Raw genomic sequence first — 12,578 nt, forward strand, 5'->3', positions numbered from 1 at the left:
CTATGTAGATGTATTCCTAGGTTTTGAACTCACGTAATCCACTATTTCAGAGATGTAACCCGTAACTTAACATGTAACATGTATTGCTGTAGCATTGAGCCATCAACCTTGACAGAAAGAAGAACTTGTGATGAAATGAAAATCATGCGTAGTTCATGTTCGATCAGCCCACACACTGCCTTGCCAGAGAAAAAAATATGCCACACAGATAAACAATAAAGAACAAGTAGTTTACTCTTCGAAATTCAGAACGATATATTTACAATCATGTGGTCAGTCACATTAACTCACATAATGTTATGAGTGATTTAAAATGGTCTTTCTTTGTCCATGTGGATAAACTCCTTCAGCAGCTCATGAAGCAAGAGCACACTTTGAATTCTGTGTCTCTCTCTGCTTTTTTGCAAGTACCTGCACAGCTCAAGCCTGAAAAATGTAACAGTATTCAAAAGCCCCAGGCTCAGCTATCTCCCTGGGTGTAGCCCGACCAATCAGCTTCATACATCTTATTTTACAGTTGACACACACACACTAACTGATTTCTTACATGCTCCAACAGAACTAACCAAAGATGTGGAATCCTTGAGTGTTGTTTCTCACTAGGATGACTGAATACTCACTTCCTAAATCATGTTTACACCAGTGAGATAATGTTCTAAAATATTGCAAAATGGCCATAGGTTAAGAACCTCACAGAAGAGATGGCTGGCCTGGATGAAATCATTGTCAAGCTAACCAAGGAAAAGAAGGCTCTCCAGGAAGCACACCAGCAAGCCCTGGATGACCTCCAGGCCGAGGAAGACAAGGTCAACACCCTTACCAAGGCCAAGGTGAAGCTGGAGCAACAAGTGGATGATGTAAGTAAACGGAGCTTGGAGGTCAAATGCCAAACTGATTGTATATGTATACAGTTGGCCATCCTTATTCACTGAAGTTAGTGGTGCAAGGCCCTATCTGCCCAAAAGTGTAAAAACAGCAAGTAAAAATACTACTTTTTAACCTAGGTGAACACCTCTCTAGGAACCTCTAGATCCTCCAGTATGACTATGGTCAACTTTCACTGGAGGTTGCCCACATAGTTGTGCTGAAAGACCTAGAGATGCCTAGAAAGATCATATTGAACAAATCCATGAATAATCAATCTACAACTGTTAAATCCACTGTTGAAGGCCAACTGTGGTTTCATTAAAGAAGTGGAAGGTTATTGGCAGTAGGAACAGGACCATCTTGTTGAGCTTCTTGGGAATAGGACCATCTTGTGGAGCTTCTTGGGAATAGGGCCATCTTGTGGAGCTTCTTGGGAATAGGGCCATCTTGTTAAGTCTTGGGAATAGGGCCATCTTGTTGAGCTTCTTGGGAATAGGACCATCTTGTGGAGCTTCTTGGGAATAGGGCCATCTTGTTGAGCTTCTTGGGAATAGGGCCATCTTGTTGAGCTTCTTGGGAATAGGACCATCTTGTTGAGCTTCTTGGGAATAGGACCATCTTGTGGAGCTTCTTGGGAATAGGGCCATCTTGTTAAGTCTTGGGAATAGGGCCATCTTGTTGAGTTTCTTGGGAATAGGACCATCTTGTGGAGCTTCTTGGGAATAGGGCCATCCTGTTAAGTCTTGGGAATAGGACCATCATGTTGAGCTTCTTGGGAATAGGGCCATCTTGTTAAGTCTTGGGAATAGGACCATCTTGTTGAGCTTCTTGGCGACATGTCCTGCCTTTGCTTCACAGTTAGAGGGTTCTCTGGAGCAAGAGAAGAAGATCCGCATGGACTTGGAGAGAGCTAAGAGGAAGCTGGAAGGAGACTTGAAGTTGACCCAAGAGAGCATTATGGATTTGGAGAATGACAAGCAGCAGCTGGATGAAAAGCTGAAAAAGTAAGGATGATTACTGTATGAATATCCCTTCAATGCCTTATTGTTTGCGTGCTGTTCTTAGCCATGCTATTACTGTACCCAAACTGAGTCTTGTCTTCTCCAGGAAAGATTTTGAGCTCAATGCCTTGACTGCTAGAATAGAAGATGAACAATCCATAGGCATCCAGCTGCAGAAGAAGCTCAAAGAGCTACAGGTAAAAGGTGGACAAAATGCTCTTGTTTCAAAGGGAAGTCTAGAATGCAGTATTTCTGGACAGAACCTAATCTGGTTTTAATATGTACTGCTCTTTTGGAATGAACATTGCCTTTTTCCTACTGTATCTAAAATGTCAGTCTCTAGGAGTAGGTAAAGGTAAAGGTAAAAGTTTTCCCCTGACATGAAATCCAGTCGTGTCGGACTGGGGTATGGTGCTCATCTCCATTTCTAAGCTAAAGAGCCGGCATTGTCCATAGACATCTCCAAGGTCATATGGCCAGCATGACTGCATGGAGCGCCATTCCCGCCGGAGCGGTACCTATTGATCTACTCACATTTGCATGTTTTCGAACTGCTAGGTTGGCAGAAGCTGGAGCTGACAGCAGAAGCTCACCCTGCTCCCCAGATTTGTACCTGCGACCCTTTGGTCAGCAAGTTTAGCAACTCAGCGGTTTAACCCACTGCGCCACCAGAGGAGTGGGTCCTGCATATATTCATGGAAGCTTTTTAACATCTGGGTCTAGATCTGGTCCTTTGACATTAAGATCTCAGCTTAATTTCCAATTTCTAAATGTTAGTAAAGCAGGAATGAGTAACTCCACACACACTACTCCTCAGCATTGTACAGCGTTCCTTCACTTATCGCGTGTGTTATGTTCCCTTGCCGCCCTCATGCTGCCCTTGCCACCTTCACTCACTCAGTCACCCATCCTCCCTCCCTCACTCGCTACTCGCCAGGCCGAGTCCTGGTTCAGCTGCTGGGACCCGGCCCGGTGAGTGACCAAGTGAGGGAGGATGACTGAGTGAGCGAGCAAGCGAGCAAGGACGTCAAGGACAGCGGCAGCGGCAGAAGCTCCTTCTTCTGCTGCTGCTTGCACCTTTGCAGCCTTCCCTCCATCGTTTGCCCAGGACTCGGCCCAGTAAGTAGTGCGTGAGTGAGGAAGGGCGGATGAGTGAGCACGGGAGGACCGCAGAAGGCGGAAGCAGCAGCAGAAGCAGGAGCCTGGAAGAGGTGACCGGGCTCCTGATTCTGCTGCCGATGCTGCCCTTGCCACCCTCGCCCGCTCACTCACCCGCCCTCCCTCATTTGCTCACTCGGAAAACCTCGAAACAGTGAGTCCGCGAAAAGCGAGCAGCGAAGTAGCGAGGGAACACTGTATTTAATTCTTGTCCCACTCTAATACAACTCAGTGTTTTATTTATTTATTTACAGTATTTATATTCCACTCTTCTCACCCCAAAGGGGACTCAAGGCGGATCACAATGCACACATACACCGCAAACATTCAATGCCGTTTTCTAGACAGACAGATAGAGGTATTTTTGACATTTCCACTTTGGTGCTTGGAGGTTATGCTCGATTCCGGCCACAGTGGGGAGCTGTTGCTTCATTCACTAAGACTCCAAGTCATTTTGATTGTATTTCCTCCTTGCTCTTTGACATTTTTATGGTATCGGAAAATGCCTCCCCGCTTTAAGCGGTCCCTAATTTCTCCACTCATAGCTCAGCTGTTTTCGAACTGCTTATGTGGACAGTAAGCTAGGCTTAATAGTCGGGTGCTCAATCCCACTCGGGCTTCAAACCTGTCACCTTCCGTTTTTTTTTGTCGTGTCAGGAGCGACTTGAGAAACTGCAAGTCGCTTCTGGAGTGAGAGAATTGGCCGTCTGCAAGGACGTTGCCCAGGGGACGCCTGAATGATTTTTTGATGTTTTTATCATCCTTGTGGGAGGCTTCTCTCATGTCCCCGCATGAGGAGCTGGAGCTGATAGAGGGAGCTCATCCGCCTCTCCCCGGATTCGAACTGGTCAGCAGTGATCAATTGCAGCTGGTGATTAACAAACTGTGCTACAGCCCAACTCAGATGTGCTATAGCCTATGGCACCCTTCAAGGGATACTGGGGAAAACTCTGCTATGTTTCGTCATTTGTTCACCTGTGAACTGTTTAGTCATTTTTGGTTTTGGAAAAGCTTTAAAAAACACTTGGGGGGGGGGGGGGATAAAACGTGACAAAATGGTGCCTTGAGCCCTTCAGAAAGTATAGGAGATCTTTCTAAGTGCAAAAATTGTTATTGTGTTGAGTTCCTTCAACACATTTCTATCTAATGGTGCACCTAACAGCGATGCTATCATGACACTTTCTTGGCAAGGTTTGTTCAGAAGTGGTTTGCCAATGTCTTCCTCTCAGACTGAGAGAACATGACTTGCCCAAGGCCATCCAAGTCGGATAGAGATTTGAAACCTGACATCCCGCATCATAGTCCAGTATTAAAAATGACTATATCACACTGGTTCTTCCCATCAGTTGGAGGAGTTATTAGAAAATTCAGAGGGTTTTCTGAAGGTCACACTTGGCCTACTCCATAATGGGTTTCCTTGCTTCTGGTGTAGGCACGAATAGAAGAGCTAGAAGAAGAGCTGGAAGCTGAACGCACCGCCCGGGCCAAGGTAGAGAAGCAGCGCTCCGATCTTTCGCGAGAGCTGGAGGAGATCAGTGAACGTCTGGAGGAAGCTGGTGGAGCCACCTCCGTCCAGATCGAGCTGAACAAGAAGCGGGAGACCGAATTCCAGAAGATGCGCCGGGACCTGGAGGAGGCCACCTTGCAACACGAGGCCACGGCCGCAGCTCTGCGCAAGAAGCACGCCGACTCAGTGGCGGAGTTGGGCGAGCAAATCGATAATCTTCAACGTGTGAAGCAGAAGCTGGAGAAGGAGAAGAGTGAGCTGAAGCTAGAACTGGATGACGTCACCTCCAACATGGAGCAGCTGATGAAAGCCAAGGTTCTGTGTCAAGGAAGGGGAGGCAGGGCTACATACATTGGGGGCAAAGCTAGGAAAGTGATGAAGTCCTAATTGGAGGTTGGAGCTGAAGTTGGTTTGGAACAAAATTTGGAGAAGAGAGCGGGAGTTATTTTGGAACAGGGGACAGAATTGGGTAGAGGTTCTCCACATTCACTGGGATTAGGGACACATGACCTCCATTAAAGTGGAAAAACTGTGAATTCAAAACAACTATTTTCTTAACTGGAGAGAAACACTTTTCTAGAGATCTCTAGGTCCTCTAGCACAAATTTCCTTGGAATCTCTAGGTCCTAGTAAAGGTAAAAATTTCCTCGGACATTAAGTCTAGTTGTGTCCAACTCTGGGGGGTGGGTCTCATCTCCATTTCTAAGCCAAAGAGCTGGTGTTGTCCATAGACACCTCCAAGGTCATGTAGCCAACATGGCTTCATGGAGCGTTATTACCTTCCCACTAAGGCGATACCTATTGAACTACTCACATTCGCATGTTTTCAAACTGCTAGGTTGGCAGAAGCTGGGACTAACAGTGGGAGCTCACCCTGCTCCCTGGATTTGAAACACCAACCTTTCAGTCAGCAAGTTAGCGGCTCAGCGATTTAACCCGCTGCATCACCAGGGGACCTAGGTCCTACCGCATGACATTATGGCCATTTTCTTGTACTGGAAGCCTAGAGATTCCTAGAGAAATCCACAAAACCTAAAACCACAAATATGTATTTACTTTACTTTTATTCCGCCCATTTCAGCCCAAAGGTGATTCAAGGCGGCATACAAATCGGCAACAATTAGATGCCATATATGAATTCATACATCGGTTAAAAGCAAATAAATCACATCATAGTACATGTAAAAACCATAAAAGCAATAACAACAATAAAAATTATAAAACTATTATAAAACTACATCTTCCTGTTCCATTCCTCATCCATTTACATCATCTTAGCCATTCCTTGTTCATATTCAATTTGAGTTTATCTGGTCATGTTGAAATTTCAAACACTTGCTCAAAGAGCCATGTTTTCACTCAAGTGGTGCCATCGAGCCCAACTCTTTTCTGGCTTATGTGTAGAGGGAAGGAATGAAGGAGGGAAAGGGGGAAGGAGCGAAGAAAGGAGGGAAGGAAGGAAGGAGTGAAGGAAGGAAGGAAAGAAAGGTAGAGAGAGAAGCAAGGGAAAAAAAGGAGGGAAAGAAGGAGAGAAGGAAAGAAGGAGAGAAAGAGAAGGAAGGAAAGAAGGAAGGAAGGAAGGAAGGACAGAAAGAAGGAAAGAGAGAAGGAAGGATGGAACCAAAGAGCAAAGGAAGGAAGGAAAGACAGAGGTAGAGAAGGAAGAAAGGAGAGAAGGGGGGGGGGGGAGAAAAAAGGGGAAGGAAGAAGAAAGGGAGGGAAGGAAGGAAAGAGAGAAGGAAGAATGGGACCAAAGAGCAAAGGAAGGAAGGAAAGACAGAGGTAGAGAAGGAAGAAAGGAGAGAAAGAGGGAGGGAAAGAAATGGGGGAAGGAAGGAAAGAGGGAGGGAAAGAGAGAGAGAGAGGGGGGGGGGAGAGAGAGAGAGAGAGAAGGAAAGAAAGAAAGAAAGAAAGAAAGAAAGAAAGAAAGAAAGAAAGAAAGAAAGAGGGAGGGAGGGGGGAGGGAAGGTTGGCCACAGCAATGCATGGCAGGTACAGTTAGTTCTCAATAATTCTGTCTCCTTCATTTACTTCCTCATTTTTATCATTCAGCTTCTTTCCCTTTGTCTTTTTCTGAGGCCAAACTTTTCATTGATAATTTCTTCTTTCAAATAAAACTAATTCCTCTTCATTTTCCTCCCACCATTTTTTTCCCTGCAGGCCAACCTGGAAAAAATGTGCCGAACCTTGGAAGACCAAATGAATGAGCACCGAACTAAGTCTGAAGAAACCCAGCGGATGGCCCACGACCTCACCACGCAGAGAGCCAAACTCCAGACGGAGAATGGTGAGGGAGAGGGGACATTCGAAACAACAGAAGAAAGGCATATTCAGTTCCACTTGGATGCCTTTTTGACTTGTTCATCCGGCTGCTAAGTCAGATCAAAACTCTTCCTTCCCATTCTCTTACCTTGACATGACTGCCTCTTCCTCTTCCTAGGTGAGCTGTCTCGCCAGTTGGATGAGAAGGAAGCTTTGATAACCCAACTCACAAGGGGGAAATTGACTTACACCCAACAGCTGGAAGATCTGAAGAGGCAACTGGAGGAAGAAGCTAAGGTAAGAGAGAAACCGAGTTCAGAGAGAAGATTAGGAAAATGCCTGGGTAGGGACTGATGGCCTCTGAGCATGTTATGCCTGTCCCTCTCCCCTCAGGCCAAGAATGCTCTGGCACATGCGCTCCAGTCGGCCCGCCATGACTGTGACTTGCTGAGGGAACAGTATGAGGAGGAGACCGAGGCCAAAGCCGAGCTTCAGCGCTTGCTCTCCAAGGCCAACTCCGAGGTGGCTCAGTGGAGAACCAAGTATGAGACTGATGCCATCCAGAGGACAGAGGAATTGGAGGAGGCCAAGTAAGTGTCCCCAAGCTGTCTACATCATAAGGTAAAGGTAAAGGTAGTCCCTTGACATTAAGTCCAGTCATGTCTGACTCTGGGGTGTGGTGCTCATCTCCATTTCTAAGCCGAAGAGCCAGCGTTGTCCGTAGACACCTCCAAGGTCATGTGGCCGGCATGACTGCATGGAGCGTCTACATCGTACTTCACACTAAAACCAAACACCTTTCTTTCTCTATCCATTTCTCCATGTTGACTGAGAGAAGAGAGGGAAAATCAGCATACTGAGTAGACATAGAGTAGTGGTTCTCAACCTTCCTAATGCCACGACCCCTTAGTACAGTTCCTCCTGTTGTGGTGACCCCCAACCATAACATTACTTTCGTTGCTACTTCATAACTGTAATTTTGCTACTTTTATGAATCGTAATGTAAATATCTGATATGCAGGATGGATTTTCATTCACTGGACCAAATTTGGCCCAAATACCCGATACACTCAAATTTGAATACTGGTGGGGTTGGGAGGGGTCTTGATTTTGTCATTTGGGAGTTGTAGTTGCTGGGATTTATAGTTCACCTACAATCAAAGAGTATTCTGAAGTTCACCAACAATGGAATTGGCACACAGAACGCCCACAACCAACAGGAAATACTGGAAGGGTCTGGTGGACATTGACCTTGAATTTTTGGAGTTGTAGTTCACCTACATCCAGAGAGCACTGTGGATTCAAACAATGATGGATCTAGACTAAACTTGGCACAAATACTCAATATCCCCAAATGTGAACACTGGTGGAGTTTGGGGAAAATAGACCTCAGCATTTGGGAATTGTATTTGCTGGGATTTATAGTTCACCCACAATGAAATAGCATTCTGAACCTCACCAACGATAGAATTGGACCAAACTTCCCACACAGAACCCCCATGACCAACATAAAATACTATGTTTTCTGATGGTCTTTGGCGACCCCTCTGACACCCCCTCACAACCCCCACAGGGGTCCTGACCCCCAGGCTGAGAAACACTGACATAGAGCAATGGTTCCCAACCTTGGATTCTCTAAGTTTTTGAACTTCAGCTCCCAAAATTTTTGACACTTGACCAAGCTGGCTGGAGTTTCTGGGAGTTGAAATCCCAAAAACCAAATGCCAAAGGCTGATTTGGAGAAAAGAAGAAGAAGCATGTTGTTGGAAGCACCCAACAAGGTTTTTTTGTGTGTCAAAAGCAACTTGAGAAACTGCAAGTCACTTCTGGTGTGAGAGAATTGGCCATCTGCAAGAACGTTGCCTAGGGGACACCCAGATGTTTTACCATCCTTGTGGGAGGCTTTCCTCATATCCCTGGATGGGGAGCTGAAGCTGACAGAGGGAGCTCAGCCAGCTCTCCCTGAATTCTAACTGCTGACCTATCGGTCAGCAGTCCTGCCAGCACAAGGTTTAACCCACTGCATCACTAGGAGCTCCACCAAGGGTTGAAAATGCATTACGTGGCTATAATTTAGATCTGTCAAAAGACCAAATCATTGGAAAACAAGGTGAAAAGATGAGTGAAGCTTGTACAGTGTTCCCTCGCTACTTTGCAGTTCGCTTTTCGCAGACTTGCTGTTTCATGGATTTTTGTCTCCCAGTTTATGAATGGTTGCAATATACAAATGCAATATACAAAATGCAATATACATATATCGCGTCCCTACTTTGCGGATTTTTACTTTTCGTGGGTGGCCCTGGAAACCCACGAGACAGCAAGTCCATGAAAAGCGAACCGCAATAAGTGAGGGAACACTGTATCTTTCTTTCCTCCATCCATTTCTACCTCGTTGACTCCTCTCATCTAATGGTAGGGCTAGACCCACCCACCCCATGTTGAAAGTGGCATTTCCTCAGCTCTTGTTTGCCTGTCTGACTCTCACCGCGTCTTGTGTGTTAGGAAGAAGTTGGCACAGCGGCTACAAGATGCTGAGGAGGCAGTGGAGGCTGTGAATGCCAAGTGCTCCTCATTGGAGAAGACCAAACACCGCCTGCAGAATGAGATCGAAGACCTCATGGTGGACGTGGAGCGCTCGAATGCAGCTGCGGCCGCTCTAGACAAGAAGCAAAGGAATTTTGACAAAGTATGTGCAGAGGGGAGACAGAGGGAATGATGGGCATCTCTACCTAGTTGAAATATTATGGCACACACACGCTTTCTGAAACATGGGCAGAGTGGGCTTGTTTAAGTCAACACAAGAGAATTGGACATCCCTGGAGAAACATAGGCAGAACAGCCTAGTAGGAGAGAAGAAAGTAGACACACATGTTCAATGGCAGGTGTTAACTTAAACCCCCCTTTTCAGCTGAAGGACCACATGGCAAATACGTGAAGAACTCATTAAGATCCTAATGAGATTTGGTCTACTCCATAGGGCTACAGAAACCTGTCTTATAATGAGTGAGGCTGTTGGTTCCTCTAAATCCTGTTATTATCCACTCTAACTGACACCAGCTTTTCAGGGTTTTAGGTAGGATTTATCCCTATCCCTACATGGAGATTCTTGGCATTCCCTGGTGGTCTTTCATCTAAGAATTAATCAGCTGCAAATCTGCTTAGTTTCCAAAATCAGATTAAATCATGAAGGTATGGTGGTTCTATACCTAATAGGACTTGCATATCTTATGCAAGTTGTATTAGGTATAGTAACATCACACTGTCCCCATTCCAACTCCACTATGGAAATAGGTGGTTGGTCCCATCTCCTGGTCTTCTCTCCTAGAAAGATGTTGGAATCCTAGAAAGGATTCCATCTTCTTCAGGTTTACTTTGAAAACATTGTTGTTGTTCATTCATTCAGTCGTCTCCGACTCTTCGTGACCTCATGGACCAGTCCACGCCAGAGCTCCCTGTCAGCCGTCACCACCCCCAGCTCCTTCAAGGTCAGTCCAGTCACTTCAAGGATGCCATCCATCCATCTTGTCCTTGGTCGGCCCCTCTTCCTTTTGCCTTCCACTTTCCCCAGCATAATTGTCTTCTCAAGGCTTTGCGGTCTCCTCATGATGTGGCCATCTGGATTCATCATTGAGCCTGGAACCCCAGGTTTTGGTGGTAGCCAGGGGAGCTTTTGCACAAGGGAAGAGGAAGAGAAGGAAGGAAGGAGTGAATGAAAGAAAAAAAGGAAGGAAGGAAGGAGAGAAAGAAAGGAGGAGAGAAAGAGAGAGAAAAGGTTGGCCACTGCAACATGTGGCAGGGACCTGCCTACCTGCGTGATCGCATTTCCGTTTACGAACCCGCACGCTCCCTTCGATCATCTGGAGAGGCCCTGCTCATGATCCCACCTCCGTCGCAGGCACGTTTGGTGGGGACGAGGGACAGGGCCTTCTCTGTGGTGGCCCCCCAACTCTGGAACTCTCTCCCCAAGGACATCAGACAAGCCCCAACATTGGCTGTCTTTGCCTGAAGACCTGGCTGTTCCAGTGTGCCTTTCCAGAATAGGAAACTCCTGGCTTTAGTCCCAAATGCACTTTGCTAGAGATTCAGGATTATCTGCACATTGCACCTACCTCCATTTACCTCTACATATTACCTGTCAAGTTCAGCATTTTTAAATTTTGTCCATTACATTGGCCCGGCCTTTAGGTTTTAATTACGTCATGGTGTTATTGTCCTGTTGTCCTATTGTTTTGCTTGATGTTTATTATTTGCTTATGAGTTTATTGTGTATTGTATGTTGTTGATTGTCGGTGGCCTTGGCCTTTGTAAGCCACATCGAGTCCTCCGAGAGATTTTGTAGGGTATAAATAAAGTTAATAATAATAAATAAATAAATAAGTATTCTCACAACCAACTCTTATTCTCTCTGCCTGTTCTTTGACGATCCCAGCTCCTATCCGAGTGGAAGCAGAAGTTTGAAGAGTCTCAAACTGAGCTGGAGTCATCTCAGAAAGAGGCCCGTTCACTCAGCACAGAGCTCTTTAAGCTGAAAAATGCTTATGAGGAGTCATTGGAACATCTGGAGACCTTCAAGAGAGAGAACAAGAACTTGCAAGGTAAGCCTTTCCTCGTCAACCACAGAGCCTTCCTCAGCCCTTCTCCCTTAATGAGCTACCAGATCCTAAACAGACCTTCTTGTTACTGAGGGAGATTTATCTATCTATCTATCTATCTATCTATCTATCTATCTATCTATCTATCTCTTTGCTTACTACAGTTATATACCACTCCTCTCAGCCCACAGGCGACTCAGACACAATAATTCAGTGCCCAACAACAGCATAAAACATTTTAAAAATTGACATATAATAAAAAAAACCATAACAAAATCAATAGAATATAAATCGTATGCATCTCTTAATTTAAAATGTTGTCCAAACTCATCATCCAGTCGTTCCACATTCCTATGTCTGTTACACTGCATTGTCCAACACTTACTCAAACAGCCAAGTCTTAACTTTTCTCTGGAATGTTAAAGGGCAGGGGGCGCAATCTAATGCCCCTAGAAAGGGCGTTTCATAGCCGAGGGGCCACCACTGAGAAGGCCCTGTCTCTCGTCCCTGCCAAACGTATTTGTGACGCCGGCGGGAACAAGAGCAGGACCTCCCCAGACGATCTTAAAGTCCTAGCTGGTTCATAAGGGGAGATGCATTCGGTCAGGTAAGTTGGGCCAGAACCATTTAGGGCTTTATAGGCTAAAGCCAGCACTTTGAATTGTGCCCAGTAGCAAACTGGCAGCCAGTGGAGCTGGTGCAACTGAGGAGTTGTATGCTCCCTGAGCACCGCTCCTGTTAGTAACCTGGCTGCCGTCTGTTGACCCATTTGAAGCTTCTGGGCAGTCTTCAAAGGCAACCCTACGTAGAGTGCATTGTAGTAGTCTATATGGGATGCAACCAGAGCATGGACTACTGTGGCCAAGTCAGACTTCCCAAGGTACAGGCGCAGCTGGCACACAAGTTTTAACTGTGCAAATGCTCCCCTGGTCACCGCCGAGACCTGGTGTTCCAAGCTCAGCGATGAGTCCAGGATCACTCCCAAGCTGCAAACCCAGGCTGACTCTCTTTCCTTTCTTCCTTCTGTCAGAGGAGATTTCTGATCTGACAGAGCAGCTCGGAGCCAGCAACAAGAGCATCCACGAACTTGAGAAAGTGCGGAAGCAACTGGAAGCAGAGAAGATGGAGTTGCAGGCAGCTCTTGAGGAGGCAGAGGTAGGGAGGGTTATGAGCCATGTTCCCACAGAACAA

General features: G+C 46.1%; 1 protein-coding gene across 1 annotated transcript in view; it reads left to right on the forward strand.

Moving 5' to 3' along the window:
• Positions 1-12,578, forward strand: part of LOC132779194 (myosin-7) — a 55,332-nt gene that overhangs the window by 33,343 nt on the left and 9,411 nt on the right. Inside the window, exons 24-33 of the mRNA XM_060782900.2 lie at positions 681-857; positions 1,726-1,871; positions 1,975-2,065; positions 4,459-4,848; positions 6,694-6,820; positions 6,974-7,092; positions 7,189-7,385; positions 9,298-9,481; positions 11,225-11,390; positions 12,418-12,542. Of these exons, the coding sequence (XP_060638883.2) occupies positions 681-857; positions 1,726-1,871; positions 1,975-2,065; positions 4,459-4,848; positions 6,694-6,820; positions 6,974-7,092; positions 7,189-7,385; positions 9,298-9,481; positions 11,225-11,390; positions 12,418-12,542 (1,722 nt within the window). The remainder of the gene's footprint in view (positions 1-680; positions 858-1,725; positions 1,872-1,974; positions 2,066-4,458; positions 4,849-6,693; positions 6,821-6,973; positions 7,093-7,188; positions 7,386-9,297; positions 9,482-11,224; positions 11,391-12,417; positions 12,543-12,578) is intronic.

This window comes from Anolis sagrei, chromosome 6 (assembly GCF_037176765.1).
Source record: "Anolis sagrei isolate rAnoSag1 chromosome 6, rAnoSag1.mat, whole genome shotgun sequence".
Taxonomy (NCBI): Eukaryota; Metazoa; Chordata; class Lepidosauria; order Squamata; family Dactyloidae; genus Anolis; species Anolis sagrei.